Source organism: Protopterus annectens, chromosome 5.part0 (assembly GCF_019279795.1).
Source record: "Protopterus annectens isolate FY-2018-M chromosome 5.part0, PAN1.0, whole genome shotgun sequence".
Lineage (NCBI taxonomy): Eukaryota > Metazoa > Chordata > Ceratodontiformes > Protopteridae > Protopterus > Protopterus annectens.
The window spans coordinates 1,869,666,958-1,869,689,879 of NC_056735.1; the positions used below are offsets into that span (position 1 = coordinate 1,869,666,958).

Here is a 22,922-nt window from a genome sequence, read left to right on the forward strand (position 1 = left end):
TCCTGCAAGCGAAACACATTTTGAAATTTAAAAAAAATAAATAAAAAAGGAAAAAAAAAATATGCAACATTAAGAGGCAACATAAATCTAAATATTATGTCCTGAAAAGTTGCTTAAACATGTCATCAGCTGTTTAACTATGGAGTTTAGATGTGTTAATTATAGAAAAGATGTGTAAGGCATTCAGAAATGCAGTTTGCCAGCAGTGCCACTATTGTGTGATTAGGCATTAATTAAATGCAAATAAAGTCAGTTATTAGCCATTAATTAAATGCAAGTATAGTAAGTTACCGGTAAGGTGAGATAATGATCTAAACCAGTGGTATAGTGAACAGTTTTTTTGAAAAGAAAAATCACAAATCAAAACACATGGATTTTAAGTTGGTTAGACAAAATGGGAAAAAAAATATGTACAATCCGGGGCTATTCAGCAGTGGAAAAAAAACAAACAAAAACTGGTCAACATTGCCACCTACTGGATAGACTTGGTAACAAGGTAAATTCCAGAAGTGGAAAAAATATGGAACATTAACACATACAGTGCAAGACAACCACAGTACATCAGCTGCTATATAAGTATGATATGATGTAAATAAATGGTGTTGTAAAGACTCTGGTATGTGCAAATGACGTGAAAAACAGGAGAGATATACTATCTGTTAAAAAGTAGCTATGCAGAAGTTCACTTGAAGATAAGGGAATAGCTAGCAGGAAGAAAACTGAATATTCTGTAAGCCAGTTTTAGGTGGTGACAGAAGAATACAGAGAGGTTGACATAACACGTCCCAAAGAAAAGGGAGGCAGGATGTGAAGCCATCTTGACCAGAAGATGGTGACCTTTAGGGAAAGGGACAATGTAGCTAGACATCCATCCATCCTCAACAGACATCCATCCATCCTCAACCCCTTTTCCCATTTTTGCACATGGGGCCAGAGTATCACTTTCACAGTGACAATCATCTCGAGCCAGGGTTTATAGTAGCTAGACATGACATGTAATAAAGAAAAGAATTAGAGCTAACTTTAGGCCTTCTTGTTTTTATTTGTTGGGTTCTCCTCATACTTCTCTAGAAGCTGTTAAAAACTACCACAGCAGTGAAGTTCTTGAGAAACGGATAATCCGTCAGTGCCCTAAATGGCTAAGCATCCTTCCATCTCCCCATGTTGTTTGTCCAGAGGAATAAAGCTCTGAGCTGTTAATGAACTGCTTCCTGTGCCCATGGTTCCTGGCTACATTCCTTTCACTTTCATTTGCCTACTGTGTGACTGAGCAAATCACGTAACCAGACAGTTGCTCTGAGTCTCCTCTGAAAAGGGAAATTTATCTAGTGGGTTTATCCAACCAAGAAATAGGTTAAAAATAATTAGACCTTATTGCTAACCATTCTATCCAGTGTACTGACTCGTATCACTTTTTTTTAGGAAAATGCCTTTGTACTTCAAATGTCTTTCAGTTAAAAAATGCTTGCACCATTTTGTTCTGGCTTTGGCTTTTATCCTCTCCCACCAGCAAATTTTACGTTATCCATTAGTGAATTTTACATCATCCATTATTAATTCAAATACTTTCTTATTTATATAGTTACTGTAGGAATACAGTGCACTTCCTGTTCAGATTAAAAGCTGCTAATCACTGTTGTGTCATATGTTTGCTGTTGTGTGGTTATAATACCATATTTGTTAAACTGCCCACAATACATAAGCATAAAACACAACTTGCTGCAACAATTATACTGAAACCATGTTTTATAAGAAAGAAGAAAAGGTGAAGAAAGCACTTTCTGCCTAAATAAATATTTGTTTTGAGTTCAACAACTCCAAGGTTGCCCATTGTTTATAGGGAGACTAGCACAAATTCTTAACAGCACTCCCTGGTTAAGTAACTTGCTCAAGGTCATGCCATAGGTAAATGAAGGCTTAGGGAATCAAACTCTGTACCACAGGAAGTAGCTTGTTATCAGCTCATACCCTTAATCATCTGTGGCAACTCCTAAAGGGTTGCAGGTTTACTTATACTTCTCTCTAAATATACCTCTCAACCTCTTAGCCCACAAAATCTGTGCAAAGCCAGACATAATGGGGGTACAAAGGCTCAAAAAGAGGAACATATATAAAATATTGCTCTTATAAACTTAGAAAGTTGCTAGAATGACTGGAGTTATATTAACATACATTTTTTAAAGGATATGAAGTCTGAAACTCAAATGTATGACATTATTTACTAATTTCATTCCTCAGATCATCCCAGTGATTTGTCAGAAAACCAGAAATTGTATGAGGTACAGATCAAAATTTTGAGAAAATCTTGACATTCTCTGCGAAAATCTGAATAGTTGAGAGCTATGGAAACTTCCATTTCATCTGCTTCTTTGAGGTTCATTTCTGACTGCTTCATCTCTTCTTGGACTATAAATATACACTGTGTGGGATGTATTTACACTTAATCGAAAGTAGCTGCTAACAGAATATATCCATTCATTATAACAACAATACACAAGCCACAAGCATAACTGTGGAGGTTGGTAGGGTCACAAGGTACACAGAACCCCGCCTAACCTTAATAAGAAATTAAGAGTGCTGCTTTCACATGGCACCAATCCTAAGTATATGGAATCCACTCTGCTCCTCCAGTGTACATAGTTGCCCTCCTACTACAAACCATACAATGGAATAAGTTAGATGCAGTCAGGCAAGTATGTGACATTTCCGGTCAATAACTGAAGAGCTTGCCTGGTTTGCCTCCCACATCTACTGTCTCATAGACTTCAAATATATCTGCATAGTCTAATTTATCACATGATACAAATAACGGCCTGATGTGAACTATAAAACATAAGAAATAATTGTACTGTCAGAACTGGAACTCACTAATGGTAACCAAGCTATAGTAAGTGTAGTCCTACAGCCATAGCAAATTGTTCTGCAGTTTTTGAAACCATTTGTACTTTTTTGTTTGCAAGTGCCTATATCTGATGTCTAAGGCAGTGAAGGCAGTATAATTAGGTATTACTTTCAATGGATCTTACGAGTCTGCTCTGTATTTGATCCAGTAAGTGCATGCTGGGCATGGCAGGCTGACTCTTTAGCATCGTGTTGCAGAACTGCCATTTAAAAACTGTAATAATACATAAACAGGAATCACTGGACTGATATGTTAGATGGTTAGAAGACTTCAACAGAGATAAAAAAGAACAAGAGACAGAGAACTTAAGAGTAATTGTGACAGTGAACGTCATTCATTCATTGCTCATTTTAGAACAATGAATGAACCAAAAGACGCGGTCTGTGTAGGGATGTATTTGATTATATTTTGACACCAATATGAGGCAAAATATGGACATTCGGCGGAAATTTGAACAGTTGAGAGGTATGTAAATGTCCTAATACTTTAAAAGTGTCCTTGATCCTTTTCAGATTTATCCCCGATTCATTCCGTTGAGAGCTACGTGTACGACGAATCACCTCGCTGAGTACAACTAGAAGTTAAACCCACCGAGCACTATTTCCACAAGCAAGTCTGTGCCCTTTGCGGTTTGTAAGCGCTGGTTGTGACTCCTTGCTTGTGGGAGATTTCACTTACGTTTGTGCGACTGTGGGCATGGTATATATAAGTTCGGGGCTGGGGGCTTGCCCCCGACAGAGATAACGGCTGGTTTAAGCTAATAAAATATCAAGTTAGTAGTTACTGAAAAGGGAAGAGTAAATCCTTTTTAAAAATATTTTAAAGAAACGTGATTACAAATGACTCTGTTTATAAAAAAAGTACTGTCCCACACGCATATTGGTGGAAATCAACAATTTAGTTGCCTTTCATGCGATCTAGTGACCTCAAGAGAAATTTTTAGTATGCATGACATCACTAAAGTCTTCCAAAGAACTCTGCGTATGTGACACGTCAGTAAATTTTAGCATTCAGAACTCCGGTGCTATATATACACACACACACACACACACATATATATCGCCAGTGTTATGTCAGTTTGTTTTACACTTTCATTCATAAGTCAGCGTTAAGTCACAGGTTTACCGCACTTCATGCCCAGGTTCTACTTTCATTCTTGGGCTTCAGCGTAAGTTACAGGTATACCGCACTTCATGCCCAGGTTCTACGCCTGCAGTGGGGAGAAAGCATATATGGAGAGACCATTTAACCCAGAGAGGGAGGTACACTTAGGGTCTAATGTAGACTGCGGCTTGAGCGGTGCAATACAAAATCTAAAGCTGCGCTGAGAGAGAATTTCTGTTTTCTTTTCGATGTGTTGTTAAAAAACATTAACTAAACTATTAGAAAACATTAACTTTTTATATTATTACAGTGATCACTAACTGGTAGCCATACCACTAAACTGTCCAGGTTTTCGCAAAATATCCAGATTTTATTTACGTCATATTGTTGTCCGTGCCAAATAAAATGCGTGCTTTTTCTGACAAATCACTGAAGACTGAAGTCACTAAATAAGTACATACATTTGAGTTTCAGAATTCATCTCCTTCAGAAAATGCATGCTAACACAAATCACGTTAGTCTAGCAACGTTCTAAGTTTATAAGAGCGATATTTAAAATGTGTAATCTATTCCTATTTTTGAAGGTTTTGCCCCCTCCCCCAATCATACCTCTTAGCACAAGAAATGTGGACAAATCCAAAAAAAAAGGGGTTGGGAGGGTGGCGTAATGGTTAAGGTGTTTGCCTTGCAAGCACAAGATGCAGGGTTAAAGTCTCGCAAGGGATAACTGGCTAGGCTTAAAATGGCTCACAAGGGCAGTTAGCTTAGTATGAACCTATGGTGGGACACAGGAGTGGCCTTAGGTCAGCTGGTGCCCTAGGCAAAAGGGCTCCACGGTGCCCCCACAACACCCGGTGCTCTCATCCCGGTCTACCTACACCAAATAAATACTGGAAAAGTGCCCCTACTACAGTGGCGGTCGCCTAGTTGGCTTTATGCCTAAGGCCAGCTATGGCGGGACAAAAGCTCTAAAATAGGAACACATTTTAAACACTACTCATATACTTATTTGCTAGAATAAAAAGGTTTTGTTTTACCATGCATTTCTGAAGGATATGAAGTCCGAAACTAAAATGTCTATCATTATTTAATGAATTCAGACGACATAGAATTGCCAGAAAAACACAAATTTTATGGGCAGCTAACCAGACGTTTGAGGCAAAAATCTGTACTTTCTACAAAAATCTGAGCAGTTTAGAGCATACATCTCAAAATGTTACCACAAGAAATCTGGGCAAAGCCAAAAATAATGGGTATACCATGGCCCCCAAATAGGGACACGTTTAAAATATTACTCTTATAAACTTAGAAAATGGCTAGAATAAAAGGTTTTTATCATGCATTTTCTGATGGATATGAAGTCTGAAAGTTGGCATTGGAACGCCTTCCCAACTCACTCCGGGCTGAAACTGCTGACATGTTCAAGTGGTGAAGGGCTGCAACAAAACGTCATAAAAACAGAGGACAGCAGTCCTGCTCATCACTCTAAGCATACCGTTCAACCTTTTAGCACAAGAAATCCGGGCAATGTCAAAAACAATGGGGGAAGGGGAGACAAAGAGCCAAAAAAAGAGGGACAAATTTTAAATATCGCACTTATAAACTTAGAAAGTTGCTTGCATAAAAGGTGTTGTATTATTATGCCTTTTTGAATGATATAAACTCAAATGTCTGTCATTATTTAGTGACTTCAGTCCTCATATTTGTCCTAAAACCACCGATTTTATGAGGAAGAGAGCAAAATATGATGCAAAAATCTGGACTGAGTGGTATAGCCACACATCCCCTGGGAACCGTTTGCCAAATATACTCTAAGGAAGCAACTGAACCCCTAACTTTCCCCAGGCAGACTGGTGAGGTTAATGTCAACATGGCATTTATTTTGTGAACACATGTAATCCTAGAGCACTAAGTACTGTCGTCATGATGTTTGCCTTCCTATTTATTAACTATTTGTTATTGGGGTCAGTGAACTGGTTCTCAGACTATTTCCAGACACGACCCGGGTATTTACTGTTTGGTAATAAATGGTTCTTTCATCATTCCCTTACATCTATTATTCAACCACAATCCTTATACAGCGAAGTATTTATACAGTGCACAGGACATACTGGAAATCGTTACTAACAAAATCGGGTAGAAATCACTTTATTAACAGTAGCACAATGAATACACACGTAGAATTGAAATGAATCACCAGTGCATGACGGCACAATGATTTATAGCACTTTTGTCAGCCTTAGTTTTGCAGCCAAGAAAGAGGATAGCCGGATGGGGAGCTTACTGCGCCCCACCTTCGTTGTTTCAAAACGAATTGTTTTTATTTTAAATATTCTCGGTCTACAGTCATTACGTAATTTACATTTTTTCGAAAAATGTCTGAAGGCCTTTTAACTCCGAACGAGACTTACAGAACCATTACAAAATACAGTGAGGGATGCAATAAAAAGCGCATCTAGTTGCAGACTAGTAGCCTTTTATTTCTGAATATCATTGCTCTTAAAAGTGCCTTCCATACAAAGCCTTGTACAGCATTGCTTTGGAGGGGTGTATGACGTCACATCACCTCGAGCCCACCCCCTTTCCTTGGTGACGTAGAAAGGCAGTCCTACTTGAGCTAGTTTCCAGGAGTACAAGAAGGATGCTGGGCTGCAACCTGCACTTCAGGAAAGAGCGAACTTCTGTCTGAGTTGATTGATTTGCTTGGTTGGGAAAGTGCTTCGGAAGTATTGGTAAAGACGTGCTTTGAAAGTGTTTTGCCTTGGTTATCCTCACCACGTCGTACTTTTAACGTGCTGGCACTATATTTTGATTATTAACTGGACTTAAAAAATATTGGAACTGGAATAGAATGTCGCCCAAAGTTAAAGCTCACTCTAAGTGCAACACAAAACGTAAGTACTGGGTATCTTTAATATGACAATAATGTTTGCTGATCCTTCTGACGGTTTGCAATACACACACACAGTTATCCATCTGTCTCAACGCTGTATGAAGCATCTAGCTGAGTGTGTTTGTACAATTATGAATGTCCATCCTGCTGATAACTTGCATGTTGCAGTTAAACTTTTCTCGAAGTTACGGGCAAAAATTGTGAATTATATGAGTAATGTACACGAAGCACATCTTTGATTTAATTTTTATCCTTCGTCACCCGCATAACTTAACATTTTGTTAACCTTGAAACTCCCCATGTATCTGCTGCCCAGTGCTTTGTGCGCATTCATAACCGTGTGTGAGTGTGTTGGGGGGGACAATACTAGCGGCTTTTAACGTTCCTTAGTTGTCGGCTGAGGTTGTAGGGGTGCATCTGCTTTATAACCAGTCTGAGTGTGCTGAAAGGGATTCTACTTTTATTTGTGAATCCAGCAAAATTAAGGTTCACGTTTATAAGTTCCCGAGGAATGGCAAAGGTGGGAAGCTGTGTGTGTGTGTGTGTGTGTGTGTGGGGGGGGGGGTAACACTTCTCAGCTGTCCAGATTTTTGAAGAATGTCCACATTTTTGCCTCATATTTTGGTCTGTTTATCATAAAATGTGTGGTTTTCTGGCAAATCACAGAGGATTGAACTCACAATATAATGACATACATTTAAGTCTAAGACTTCATATGCACGCTGACACAGCCTGTTATTCTAGCAACTTTCAAAGTTCTTGAGATCAGCAGTTAAAATAAATTTGCCCCTATTTTTTGGGCATTTGTCCCCACATTATTTTAGGCTTTGTCCAGATTTCTTATGATAATGTGTGTGTGTGGGGGGTACTGTTGGCAAAATTGTGCGCGCTGCCAATTCTGTTTCCTTATTTACTTGGATGTAGTTTTGAAGTCTCTGTTTCTTTTTAAGAGTGAATGTTGCTGGGGTCATTACTAACTTGCGTTCATCTCTATTACTTATGAGAATGGGTTCCCTGGCAATATCCAGTTACATTATAATTTAAATGGCAGCAATTACTTCAGAGTATTGATGTCTTTATGAAATTATATATGTGTCTGCTGTAGGTAAAATTCCAAATGAAGAAACACACTGCCCCAGCTTTTAAGTTTACATCTTTGAGAAGTACAGTTGATAAGGTACTGGAAAACAGCTGGAGTTGAAAGTCAGACAGCTGCAGTTCTGCTAAGATGGATCCATTACTGTCTGTATTTCCTTTGTCGAATGATTAATCTTTTTGTTTTGTTATGTGATGCACTTTGTTAGGTCATGTTTTAATTATGATGTTTTATTGGTATAGCACTGATAAAGGAATTGTTTACAATTTACCTAATAGAGATTTAATGGAGATGCAAACTGGTAGGTGTTCCTGTCTCACAGGTGAAGCCATATGGAAGTTCTGTGTAGGTAACTGCAACAGGTGAGATGGTAATTTTGGATTGAGGATAGCATTGTGGTATATGAGAATATACAGCAGTGAGGATCAGTGATAAGCATTCATCAGATGTAAGAAGGTTTAGATCTGATAATTCCCAGTCTGTCAAAGGGAGGCTTTGAACCAGTGGTAAACATAGGCTGAAGTTGGCATGAACTATTTGGATCTCTGTCTAATTGACTTAATTTCCCATTGAATGCTCTTACAATTGCATGTCAGACCATACAAAATTGCACAGTTCCTCCTGCTAAACGTTTTCTTTTTCAATGATTCCAGCAGAATAAATCCATGTTAATGTAAATGTCCTTGTTTTGCAGCTTTTTTTGTGGATGATGCACTAAGTGATGTCCTGTGCGAGTTTAATGCAGTGATTGAAGACTTCTCGTCCCCCATCCACAAAAGGAATTTCAGATATGATGAGCATTTGAAAAGCATGAAGAGACGGAGCAGTGCCAGCGTCAGTGACAGCGGGCTGAGCGATTCTGACAGTGAGTACTTCTTGTCCTTCTCACTAAAACTGGTTAACTGGCTGCAGTTCAAATCCTCCTCTGCTGGGATGTTCTCAGGCTGGATTTGGGGTGTAAGCACAGTTGGTTGAACATGTTTACTTAGGGGACTATTTTTCAAAAAGAACCATATTAAGATATAAAATAATTTCTGATTTTAGGCTAGGGGAGGGGGTTGCTCTGTTTCTTGCTAGAGCAGCTGCCCTTTATTTGTTTCCTGGACTGCTGTTGATGTGAGCATAAGAAACCTACAGCTTTTGGAAAAAGTCCAAAGCAGTGTGTATGTGTGTGTATTTGTGTATGCTTGATGAGAAGTGAAAGTATCTAGTACACATTTTGCATTTTTAATTACTCATGTTAACCTGCAGTCCTTCATAAGTGACTCAATGTATTCTGCTGAGTTAAACATTTGTTATGAATACCTGCGTGTTGATTAAAATATCTTTATATAATTCCCAACAGCATCTGTCATAGATGGCCATTGCTTTTCATGTCCATGTTTGCTCAAACTGCTCTGGTGAGGTGGGAAATGGGAAAAGATTTTGCAGTCTAGATCCCAGCAGGAGAGAGTGAGGGAAAGAGACAAGAGAGAACAGTGTGGAATACGATCGGCTGCAACCAGTTTCTTTGATAGATAATCTTGCCATTCTGTAATGGGCATTTTTCTTCAAGTTAGCAAACCATACAGCAAATCATAATAAAGGTAACTGGACTCTGTTTGTTTTGGCTTTTATAAGGGCTGAAACTTTGCATGTATATTTTATTTTTACTATTGTTAAGTACATGGTATAATCCTGAAATACACGGTATAATTCTTAAGTACCTGGTATAATCCTGAAGTTCACTAAACCAATTAGCTGAGCTTTGGTAATGTGGATGTGAGCAGTATTGGCTTTGGTGGCAGACAGCTTAGAATAGGAGACCTAGGACGTTCCTAAGTAATTTGTTTTTTTTTTGGGGGGGGGGTGGATTTTCCATGAAGCACAAAATTAAGGAATAATCAATGTAGCTTAAGGGAGTTATACACACTTATACATGTAAATTAAGCAGTTTATTTTATCTAACTTCACCAATAGGGATTTGGGTGATGCAGAGGTTAGAGTTGTCGCCTCACAGCAAGAGGTTCTCCAGTTTGATTCTCAGCTGGAGCTCCTTCTGTTTGGAGTCTGCATGTCCTCCTTGCGGTCAAGTGAGTTTTAAAGTCATGGTGGTAGGTGCGTTTGTGTGTATGTGTGTGCCTTCTGTGAAGGCTGGGTGCTGGGCTGGCAACTCGACACTGTAAAAACACCACTGCCAATCAATCTGCGGACCTGTGATCTGCTGTGGCAACCCTTAACTTTGAAAAGAAGAAAGACAAATGAGGATTTGGGTGATTTGGAGGGAATAATTAAATGCTGACAGGGGATTGGTAGCATGGGATTTTTAGATGCTTTGTGGTACAACGTTTAGATGTTCTGTGGCACATTTTAACGTTCTTTACAGCCTTTTGATCCATATATGATGTACTCCCCGACAGTTAACAGAAATAAGCAGCTGCAGAGATGGTAACAAAAACATAGCTGTAATTGACAGCAAAGGCCAATAATACAGTATAATGAGTGACACTGACTGAATCAGCATCTTTATATCCTCTCTCTTATTCTTACTGGGAAGAATTGAAAAGCCATTAAAGTTGTATTGTTTAAAAAGTAACAGAACACAAAGCAAAGCCCACAAAGTCACAGTGAAACTAATCAACTAACAATTCTGGGACAATTTTACCTTGGAATAAAAACCACAAGACTTGATTATACTGTATAACATCCATGTCATTGCAACAGAACAACAACTAACATATAGAACATGCCATGCACTCTGTGTTACTACCTTAAAAGTACTAGGGAATTCAGACTTTTGCTATCTATATACCAAGCTTACTCAAATCAAACTAAGGTACGAAAAATCTCCTTGATTGTATATATGCCACTGTATAGAAAGTTTCTGTTCATTCATGAATTATGTGTTGTCATATAAAGACATGGGGCTCTTATTGTATATATGCCTCTGTACAGAAATTTGTTTGTCATTTGTTGTATTTGTACTGTTATGTTATGGAGCTTTTCTCCCAGGGCCTCCACTGTAAATGGACCTTGTTCCAGTTGGACTTTCCTGGTAAACAAATGTAAAATAAAATAAAGAATAAAATAAAGATAAAGTAATGTGAGACATAATAAAGCAATAGTCTTTCTTGCTAATCATCAGAACTAAACCAACTTTAGGATGTGCTATGTTTTCCTTTTTCCACCCCCCCCCCATGAATGGTGTGTACAAACCTTTCCTGATTGATGCTCATTCAGGCAGCTATTAATATCCCTCCCTCCCTCCCTTTGCTATTGCGTCCTTACATAGCTCTAGTAGGCTCCCTGCCAGAAACAGAGAGATCTTCCCAGCTACAGTCTGTCAGCAATGCTATTCAGAGCACACAGCTGTACTAATGCAAAAAGGTAGCTGTGCAATAACAGTACAGCATATCATTTCCTTGTAGAAGCACATAATCAAAGTAAATAAAATTGAACAAGTAAGTTTATAGGAAATGCTTATTATTTTCAGCCTTGTCTAATAACAGCAGGTAAACTAAATGGCTGGTCCAAATAACGATATTTAAAATATATGAACATTTTTAGGCATTCTGCCATTATCTGGTCCAAAATTTGCTGCTGGGCTAACCTGGGTCCTTACCTCAATAAAAACTTTATAATAGACCCACCGCCATCTTTGCTCTTCTACACATCCTCTTAAACTCAATGTTGTGACAACTGCACAGTGTACACAGAGAGACACAGTCGTGTTTGAGTAAAATAACACGGTACTGGACTACATCTCCTAGAAAGGATCTCTGCAAATCTTGGACACTTGCAGCAGGCTTACTGTAATTGCTGGATGTCACATGGCAAATATTTACACACTTTCACTTTAGACTGTTCTTATTGTCCAGTGAATAATTTATTGTGCAGAAATAACTTTAATAGTTTGCAAGAGATTTGTTCAAACTGTCAGGTAGACAGGAATTGAATTTGTAAAGTGGGAGGCTCAGCAAAATGCCATGTCGGAGCCTTGGCCATAAATCAATAGTTTTACCACAGTATAGACAACAACATTAATATATGTTTATCTATATCTATATGTGTGTATGTATGTATGTATATGTATATATGTGTGTATGTATGTATGTGTATATATATATATATATATATATATATATATATTATACATACACACACACACACACACACACACACACACACACACACACACACACACACACACACACACACACACACACACACACACACCTATCTGGCTTTTCTTTGGGAGAGGGGTACCTGCAGTTGATTCCTTAGAGAAAAGAACAGAAGTATTAAGTAATGAAGGACATTGTTAACACAAAGTATGTGGACTCGAATTTTCAGTTTTCCTGAAACAGACATTTCTGCATGTGTAAGTCAGTGGGTTCATGTCCAGAGCCTGTGATTTTCTTTTCTTTTTTTATGGCTTTGGTACTCCTGACCATTGTCTCTCCTCTCCCCTTGTTGATCCATTCATTTCCCCCTAGGAGCTCTTCCGTTCCCCGGAGAGTGGTTCTGTCTGCAGAGGGGATCATGGTATGGTTCCCACACTCTTATCCATAGATGTTCACTGGAAGGGTGTGCGTTGAGCTGCTGTAAGGGATGCTGGAATTTTGACAACTTACACAATCCTCAAAGCACTGCACTTCCTTGAGCAATGCACCTCAAAGGGTTTGCTGCTGTCCACCAGGGAATCCAACACACATGCACACACAGCCCCCCCCTCCAAGAGAGGCAGGCTGGCATTGCCTCATCATTCTATTAGCTCTTTTACTTTTAAGTACTTGTACTTCACATTGTTTTTATTTGTCAGTTCCATATACATGAATTAAAAAAAAAAATGTTTTTTCGCATAAGCAGCAGTTCTGATTGAGATGGTCTCAAAGTTCACTTCTCTGCATGCTGATTAAGGCCTTCTGCCTGGGGTTATTTTGGTGACCAAGTAGAACTGCATATTAACTGCCTTTTAGAATCTACAAGGATAGTGTTTTCTGTAATATAGAGTGAAGGCAACACTATGCATTCTATGGCCTTAAATATTGCACATGGGAGCAATACAGAGACAAACATATTGTACAGAGTTTTTGTCCCATTTTATAGCTTTAAGAACGAGATGACATATGCAAGTTATTGTTGCAGTTAGTCTAAAGTATAGATATGCACTGAAGCAAAGGGTGGGATGAGGAAATATATAATACAGTAAATGCCCACAGCAATATCCTCATTACTGTTATGTCTTGCTACAGTACCAAAAGAAAAACAGCAAAAGTGACATGGTCCAAATGAAAAGTTCCACTGATATGACTATTAGTCCTAATTAAGCTCTTTAGAATTTTGCAGAAAGACCAAAACTATGAGGCAAAAGTCTGGAATCCTTTACCAAATTTGTGATTCTCTGGCAAATCTTTGAAGATTGTAGTCATTAAATGAGAGGCATTTGGGTTTCAGACTTTGTTTCCTTCATAAAATACGTGCTAATGCAAAACCAGATTTTCTGACGAATTTCTAAGTTTATATGAGCCGTAGCTACTATCTGTCCCTGATTTTGAGCCCTTTGTCCCCTAATTATTTTTTCCTTTGTCCAGAATTCTTGTGCTAAGAGGTCGAGAAGTATGAGAATGTGCATAAGACTTTGTATAGGAAGTCACTCCCATCCCACTAAGTTTGCATTTTCATATATAATTTTGTATGTTTTTAGATCACTGCTTGGCACTGAGCTATTTATAATTTTCTACATTCTGAACCAACAGAATGCATGGCTAACCCCACATTATTCTTTATTTACCGACTCCAGATACACTCTTTCTATCCCAAGGCTTTAATTTTCCAGGAAAGTTTCAACCCACTAGGAACCATAATTCATACTGTTGGATGTATATGATCTGTATTTTCAGATGCAGTTTGCTTAACCATTTGAGATCTCTGAAAGACTTATTCTAATCATTGGTATCAGAATAAAAAAAACCCAACAAGCATAATTGGAAGCAGCGGGGTCAGGTCATCCCTTGAAGCATTACTTTTCTCATGTCTAACTAACTGCTTTCAGTTTCAGACTGGGTGTAAAAGTGCTGTCACAGAGAACCCATGGACTGGAGTGCTTACTCAGTATCTCAAGACACTCCTTATTCAGTGCACACTTCAAAGTAACTCTGGCAAGCACTTTAACTCAATGTTCAATGCCCTCAGAGTTAAAAAGAGAACAAATGCTTGAAAAACAGTCCCACTTTTGTTGTGTATTGTTGCAGGCATCCTTTCCCTTTCTAGCGATAATTATTGAAGTGCTGAAATAAATATATTTTACAGCCATAGTTTTTATGGTATTTTGAAAGTTGACATCATCTTTACTTGTTTCTTTTTTATTACCTGTCAAAATGTTTCTGTAATTGTTCTGTGTGTGTACTGCTGAAATGCATTCTGGCTGCAGGGGTTTGAGGGTTGACCACCATGTAAAGGTGCAAAAGGGTCTATATTATAAACATGAAAGCTCAAAATAGCGAATACATCTACATCAACACATAACGGTTGATGTACATAAAGAGCGAAATATGTACTCTGTGAAAATGAAAATGCCAAACATATTTGCTTGGCCAGAAGGGAGATCGTGGGGATGAGGAAATATATCCTTTTTCCCACTGTAGTGCAGTGTGGGAGTGGGTATATTTAAGTACCAGGGTGTGGGGGTGCAGGGAGCTTGCTCCCCTGCAAAAGTTTGTTAATTTAATTTTATTTAGTTAGTCTGAGCTTACCTGCATGGCGCTGTTGGTTGACTAAATACATTCGGCATTTTCATTTTTGTTGATTACATATTTTGCTCCTTTTGTACATCAACCTTTATGTGCCGATGTAGATGTATTCACTGTTTACAGCTTTTGTGTTTATAATTTAGACCCGGTGCAAAATTGTTTCACCTATGCTTCGTTAGACATGAAATAAGTGTGTTTCTATGATGTCAATTATTTTTGGGTGCTGCATCCCATGTAACCTGTGGATGTAATTTATATAACGTGTGTGGAATGCGGGCTTAAAAGTAGCTTTATGGTGTGGGACAAAGTGCCCCACAGATTCCTGAAACACAATATGATCCAAAACTGGATTTATTTGTTGGATATTTGTTTATTAAGTCAATCTGAGCATCTGTGTTATGACTGGTGTAGTTTTCTAATGCAGAACGATTTGATCAGATACCCAGTATTTTAATTATTTAGCACTTTCACATGCTTTGATGTAATTAGTACTTTCACATGTTTTGATGTAACTGTATTACTTCATTTTTGGGGCAATCTTCTAAATTTTAACTGAACAACTGAAAGGCTGCTGATTCCTGTGCTGTTTTTGGTGTGATACAATGTTATCCTTCCCAAAAGTACACACACTGCTTTCAGTGGTTTGATGCTTCTACATTATAACCGAGAAGCAATATGAGTGCCTGCATGTTTATCTGGAGTGCAGGAACAGAGGCCACAGGATTGGAATGCAGCTGAAGGATAGGACATGCTAAACCGAGGTACCTTCTACAAGTTATTTACTTTAATTAGCATGCTTTTGGGTGTGTAACATGAAAATGGAGAAGCAGACTTACATAAATAGGGAGGAGTGCTCAGCAGTGTGGAGCCAAGTGAAAAACTAGTAAACATTCACCGCGCAACTTAGTGCTGTTGATAGAGAAATATCTTGCTTAGAAACTGATGTTTTCTTTAAAGCTGCAAAACCCACTGCATGTAAGACTTTATTTTGAAGTAACTTTTTTATAGCTCCAAGATGGACAGGAAACTGGAGCACATCTGATGCTAGTAACCAACACATCAACCTGCTCTAAAGACTTCTGCCTTGACAGTTTCTTCTTTTCTTATGCCGTTCACTATATTGCACTTGGAAGTATTTTCAGAAATGTATCTGACTCAATCGTGTATAAAACAGTGCGTGTGCAAAAAATACTTCCAAAGGACTGGTATAGAATAGCCATGAACACTTGAGGATATTCGTGCACACATTTGGACGTGAGTGTGTGTGTGTGTGTTTGTACACTGCATAAATGTGTAATACAATACTAATAACTGTTTACTGCCTCCTTTTGACCATTGCCTTACTGTCCTAGACCCTACACACAATTTGATGGGGCTGTAACATCTGTTGTTTACTTTAAGTTGTCTTTGCATTGATTAGTAAATGGCTTCTGTTGGTGTCCATCCACACTTGGAAGGGCGATTATAGTGGGCCAATTTGAGGGGTGCAGCCAGATTGGGTATTATACCAGTTTTGTCAAAATGTGTAAAAGAATGTGAGAATAGATTTCTTCTATAAATAGTTTCTATGTGTATATCACCTGCATCCCCAAAGCCTAGAAATGCCAGTACATTAGTTATAAAGACTATTGTCTTATTTTATACTTGATAAGTTTACTTTTGTTCTTTTGCAGATTTGCTAAAAGAGCTACCAGCTAAGAATTAAATGTGTATCTTGGGGTAAAGTGGTCCTCCTTTTGATTATTATATTGGGAGAAACAGAGATGCTCATATAAGCCAAACGTCCATGTTTATGGCTACTCATATGCATTCTGATATACTTAAATCTGATGATATTGCTTTAGTCAGAATAAGTCCATAAAGGCTGCTTATTTATTGTGTGGCCCTTTTAGCTGTAGACGTGTTCAGGGTCCTGCTTAAAGCACTGGTTTATTGTATTTCTTAATTAGTCTGTTTTACAGCTCAAGCCTTTGTATAAAAGCCATTATATGATGATATCTATTCATGTTCTTTACAGGTGCAGACTCACTTTACAGAAACAGCTTTAGCCTCAGTGATGAGAAGTTAAATTCTCCAGCAGTGGCTTCTCCATTCTCAACCTCACCATCTGTTACTCCTCACAGAGGTATTGTTTATTCATATGTTAATTTGACCATGATCACGTTGATATTTTGTTTAATGTTGATTGCCTGCCAGCCATTATTTCTCCTTGCCATTTATGCATTCTTCTACAGTTTATGTTATCACATTTTTTTACCATTTATTTGATTGCATTAATTTATTTTTATTTTTTGAACTCTCTCTCTCTGACTAGGAGAGTCCATGTGCAGTTACAGAATACTGCTTCAGGGACCTGCACCTTTATATGGGTCTATATTAGTTTGCCGAAGTCTAACTTCAGCGAACACCTATTCAGCGACTGCACTTCAACGAAAATTGCGTCAGCAATTCACTGAATTTACCAAGGGCAAAGAAGTAGCTGGCCAACAACTCAACTTTGCCCTTTTCTGTGATGTAGTGTGATCTTGGAGTTGGTATATATAGTTGGGAGGGTGTTGAGGGAGACGCCTCCCACGTGGGTGGGTTCAAATTAGTTGTGTGTCGGTTCGTTGTGCTGCAGGGCAAGTATTTACATGCCCGTGGTAGATTCAGCAAATCACTGAAATGCTTTTCATTGGAGTGTGGTCGCTGAATAGGTGTTCACTGAAGTTAGACTTTAGTGAACTAATATAGACTCCCTTTATATGCCTGTAACTAAAGAGATCTGCAGCATTATACAGAAAAGTGGAATCTGTGTCCAAGATTATTTGGTTACTGAATGTTGAATTAAGAATATGGTCATTTATTCTAGATAAAAGACAAATGTGCTGTTGGCTGTATTTTAACTGATACTAAAAGCATGTAAATGATGGTTAGTTTGTCTTGTTTACAGCAAAGCTTGGAGACACAAAGGAATTGGAAGACTTCATAGCAGATCTTGACAGAACATTAGCAAGTAAGTGCAATTTATTCTGTTTTAATAATAGAAATAAAAGGAACAGGTAATGCAAATAATGCACGAAACAGTATAAGTTAGTTTTCATCCCACCTCCCTAGGACATATTTTGGAATGCACACATAATACATTACTCCACAACCTCCATCTCTTAATCCCCCCCCAACACACATATACAAACAAAGATCCTTTGCTTGGAATGATTTGTTTGGGTTTTAATGACACAGTTCTGGATCATTTACTTTCTTATCTTGACTTCTGCAGCTGTCCTGTTCTCTCATTTGTGTAACTTCACAGTGTTTGGATTATAACAAACACTCCAGGTCAGTGTAGGTGTATCTCCAAACATGTTTTCTTTGATCACTGTCCTCTCAGCTGTCACTGTTTTTCAACAACTCTCAGACTCATCACAGGTGACCCATCACAGACCCATCCTCCAAAGTACCACTCCTTGTCACATCTTAGCCAGTAATGACCACGCCCTGTTTTTTGTGCTTGTGGTGACTCTTCTCTGGACTTCTGCGGTATTCTTTCTAGCTTTCAGAATTAAATTTTTCCCCAACCATAAGAAGACAAATAGGTGTAACTATCCACTAACTTTCTAAAGAGAAAGGAATAAAATATGGAGGAAATAGACAGAAATTGCTTCCCACTACTTTTAAATTACCTGCTAAGTACTGGTAAAAGTAGCCAGAAGTAGCAACCTTCTGGCTCCAGCAACATGAGTTTGCAACCCCAAACTTTTTTTCCTGGAAGAATGCAAAAAAATACCACTGGGCGCTGCTCATTAAGAATAGTCGAACAGGTTCAGCCCTGTTGCTAAAAAACTAGTCAGTGTTTTACCTGCTTTCTGTTCATTGACTCTGACAGTCCGACATCTCACCTGGCCATGTCCTTCGCGCTCCTAGCTGCTGCACTTGTCAGCTCATCACTTAAAACCGCAGTTATTATTCTGCAGGATTACAAGTAATGAAATCAAAATTTAAAAACAGACTCTGCTTACAACTAACCCACTATACCCTCTTTCACACAAGATGCCATCTTCCTTTTTCCCACAACATGGTATCTCCCTTTATTGGTAAGTCCATTTCTTCTAACTTCAGTCTCCTTTTATACTCCAGTATAATTCCTCTGTCTTAAAAAGCTGTGGTAATTTCATTGCTCTTTGAACCCCTCTCAGCCAAAGAATTACTTGATATCAGGGCCACACTGAACCTTTCTATTCAGCAAAAATGTTCGTTACTTGAGTAGGTTAGTAAATGTGGTGTAATGTCTCTTTCCCAGCATGTGTTTCAGTACATTTGTAGTTTCAGGACTACATTACTTACTGTTTCCAGTTTGGTTTATGATAATAGGCGAAAGACCGCCTACTGGAGCCATCTTCAAGGGCAATATATAAATGCGGTGATCACCCATTGGAATCATCTATTTAAGCCACAGTTAAAATTATTGGGGGCAAAAACTGTATTGCTAAAGTCTTGCAAGGAGTTTTTTTAAAAATATTTTGGTTCTGCAAGCTACCTCAAAGAATGCATGTATTATAATGTGTATAACTGACTTAAGTGATGGGTTGTCCCACAGACTTCCCATACTCTGGAACAGACTACCTATCTATGTCAAATAGAGCTCCTCATTAGCACTCTCCAAGAAAAATCATGATGATTGGATGGGAAATGGGAAATTCACCCCGGGGATCACTTCTGTGGCTCTGCTCGACAGGGGCACAGGAAAAACATTTTCTTGGGTGGCGAAAGCCAGGGTACATTTTTTGCTAGGCTTGTATGGGCCCTAGGGCCGATAGCCTAGTACCTACCTATGAACCTGTGAACTACCTCCACAAACTAAAATACAAGTAAAGTTAAATCACAAGACGTAGGTGATAGGAGACAGGCCCCTACATTCTGTGCAGGGGGGGGGGGGGTCTCCTGAGTACATTCTGCATCCAGCCCTGAGGTTGCACATTTTTGGGGCAGGTTAAAACATTTAAGGGAAATGTTTTATTACTTAAGATCTGCTTTTGAAACCAGAGTATTCTTAATGTATTAGTGCATTAGTTCAATGACATCCTATGTAGCACATATCCCACTTAGTTCAGCTTGTCACAAGACTGTAAAAAAAAAAAAAACTATTTCCTTTGTTTTGTGGGAAGACCTCCAAACCCTGCTTCATATACCAATCAGAAACTTAATTATGTGACCTCATCAACTTTTGTACAGGCAGGAAGAAGAAAACAATATTTTGTATTCATAATTCACATTGTATGGTTTTGTTCCACTTAGTAGTAAGACCTTGAGCTCATGTTTAACTCCCATCCTCAACAAGCACAACTATGAAAACAGTAAATGCAGAAATTTGTACATTCACAACCAACATAAGCTTAAAGCTAGCTATACTAGACAAAACTGCTGTAACACTTCACTCAGATTTATCTAGCCCAAACCACATGACTAAACGGCTTATACAGATACATGTCATTTACTGTATTTCCCAGCTATGTTTGCCCTTCCACATCCTTCATTTGTACAACCTTGGCACTTGTTACAGTCCCAACAGTAAATCTTATTCAGAAGACTGTATTTGGAAGACATCGGTTGAACCTCCTATTAAAACCTGTAAATACAAGACATCTCCAGACACAGAAAGTGTATCTTTGTTGTTTCAGCTGCCAGTAGTTGATTCTGTTATTTCATTTATATTGTCATTGTTAATAATGTTAAGTCTCATACAATACTGGGCAAGTCTCCAGATGTTTTTCAAAACTTCGTACAGAGACTTTCTGAACAGTTGCATTCACAACTACAGTTGTCAACCAGTTACTACTTCTAATTCAATCGGATATGCAATGAGAACAACACCATGCATAAATAGCTGCTGTATTTTTGTTTTGTAGTGGCAAAGTGTGGGCACTTGTTGACAGAATAACTTGGATGTCATTCTTATTTGATTCCTTTTAGAAGATTTATTTGGGATTTGATGGAAATTGTATTTATGTATTACTGATACTTTTATAGAAGAGCTGGGTCTATAGTTTTTCATAAAACTCCACATTACATGAATTACAGTGGGTGTGATTCATGAACTGCAATTATCTTATATAATGTATATGTATTGCTTAAATAAAATACTTTCACTAGTTGTAGGAGTCCTGTTTTTGGAGGAACAAAAGTGACTACAGTTTCTTCTCTTTGGGCAGACCAAAAGTTTAAAAATGTTCAGTATAGTATCCAATAAAATAAAATGGTAGGATCACACTTTAATTTCACAGGAGGGATTAAGGGCTAATTGAAAGTAGATTGTTTATATGCTCTGTCAGTACGATGTCATTAGACTTTAAACTCCACTCTAACTATAGACATGTTGACACTTTTGAATACGAGACAGCAAGTGATCATGTTACCTCTTTTTATTTGCAGGCATGTAAATAGGAAGAAAAGGGACACCAAGCTGTTGAAATGAACTTGGAGATGTGCATAAGGAGAACAAGTACTGTATCAGGACTTCTCATCAAATGGCAACATTTATTAACTGTGTGATGGCTTACTGAAGTGTTGGAATATATATATATATATATATATATATATATATATATATATATATATATATATATATATATATATGTTGTATACATATATACAGTAGTGCTTCAATAATATATTCATTTTGGAATATAATGTAACATTTTTTGTTAACTTTTTAAAGACTGCTATTAGGTTGTACTGTCCTATTATAAGTCCACATCATCACAGGAACAGAAATTTCTCCAGCCATGGGACAGCTCTTTATTTTTTTAATCAAGTGATTAATATAAAAATATTAATCAGAAGAATATAAAATAGTGTTAAGCGGCTGACTACAAATTCGAACACTGTAAGGTGTTGACTGTGGTACACCACCTCTAATATTTCTGTTACCTTCTGTTTGCCGGGGTGTATTTAATTATTTAAGCCTGAAGACCTTGACCCTAACAGCAAATTGTAATTATTAGTTACATATTTTACAGTGTACTGATGTAGTCATTTTATCTTTGTATCTTTTTTTACCTGTAAATGAATCAAAGTGCTTTTGTACTTGTGTTTGCACCTCTCAGATGATGAATTGGTATAACATCTAGAATTAACCATTGTCCCTTGTAACTTTCCCTATATTCTTAAAAGTACAGATATTTATGAATACATGCATTCTTAAGTCTCTATAAGTCTCTATTTAAAAAAATTCTTTACCACTAACAACACACTACGATATTTTAGGCCTAATTCATATGTTAAAGCTCTCACTTTTATGGATCTCTTGTTATAATTTTTAATGCTCATAGTATGAGATGTATGCCAGTGTTGGTCAAACTAAAATGTGAATGCATATTTCTGGCTACTTCTGATGTATCTTTTCTGAATTTGGAAATGTCCATATCATGCTGTTTTGCTATGTCAGTACTGAGAGATGGATCTGTTGGGGACTACATTTTTTTGTGGGGAAGGGGGTTATGCTACTGTAGCACTCAAAATGTAAACAGTGGCAGATAAGGTCATGGTGTCATTTTTAAAAGTTCAATGTAATTGCACAGTTTTCTTTATGTATTCAGAAATACTTAATTTGGTAAAACTCTTGCATGTGTCTGAGAAGATGAGTGATTACAAAATATGGGTCTTCAGACAGAAGAAGGATATGAAATGAATTGACTGTATGTTTAGTTGTGCTGAAGCTTTATTTTAAACCTTAAGCTTGAAGGTAATTTAATTTGCATTTAATGAAATATATTTTTAATTTTATAGAGTTTGAGATTGTAATTTTATTAATGCATTTTTGCATTGAAATATATTTTTGTATACAAAATAAAATATGAACTGGAATCAGTGTTGGTATCTCAAGTGTGATTCTTGAAATTTCACTTTTTGTACATTCAGAATTGTAATTTTTTAACATACATGTCTTGCACTTGTTAATGTAAAGCCAGGTGGTTTTGGTGCCATGGCCTTCACTAGAGCCTAATGAATGCTCTACCCATTTTAGTGCTCTCATCCACCCTCCTCACCACAGTATGGGCACACCCATCCTTCCTCCTCCGCCCCAGGAGAGGTACACCCATCCTCCCTTCTTGCTCCAGGAGAGGCACACACATCCTCCCTCCCAGTACTGTCAGGACATCAGAGCTGCTAGTCAAACTCAGGCCACCTGAGCAGGTTTTTGTCCCTTTATGCAACCAG

At 37.9% G+C, this 22,922-nt stretch overlaps 1 protein-coding gene across 1 annotated transcript; it reads left to right on the forward strand.

Moving 5' to 3' along the window:
* Positions 1 to 6,647: 6,647 nt before the first annotated feature.
* RGCC (regulator of cell cycle) lies at positions 6,648 to 21,281 on the forward strand. Its single transcript, XM_044071700.1, has 5 exons — positions 6,648 to 6,900; positions 8,690 to 8,860; positions 16,744 to 16,851; positions 17,659 to 17,721; positions 21,135 to 21,281. Exons 1-5 carry the CDS (start codon positions 6,858 to 6,860, stop codon positions 21,140 to 21,142), a joined length of 393 nt encoding a protein of 130 aa, XP_043927635.1. The 5' UTR covers positions 6,648 to 6,857; the 3' UTR covers positions 21,143 to 21,281.
* Positions 21,282 to 22,922: the final 1,641 nt, after the last annotated feature.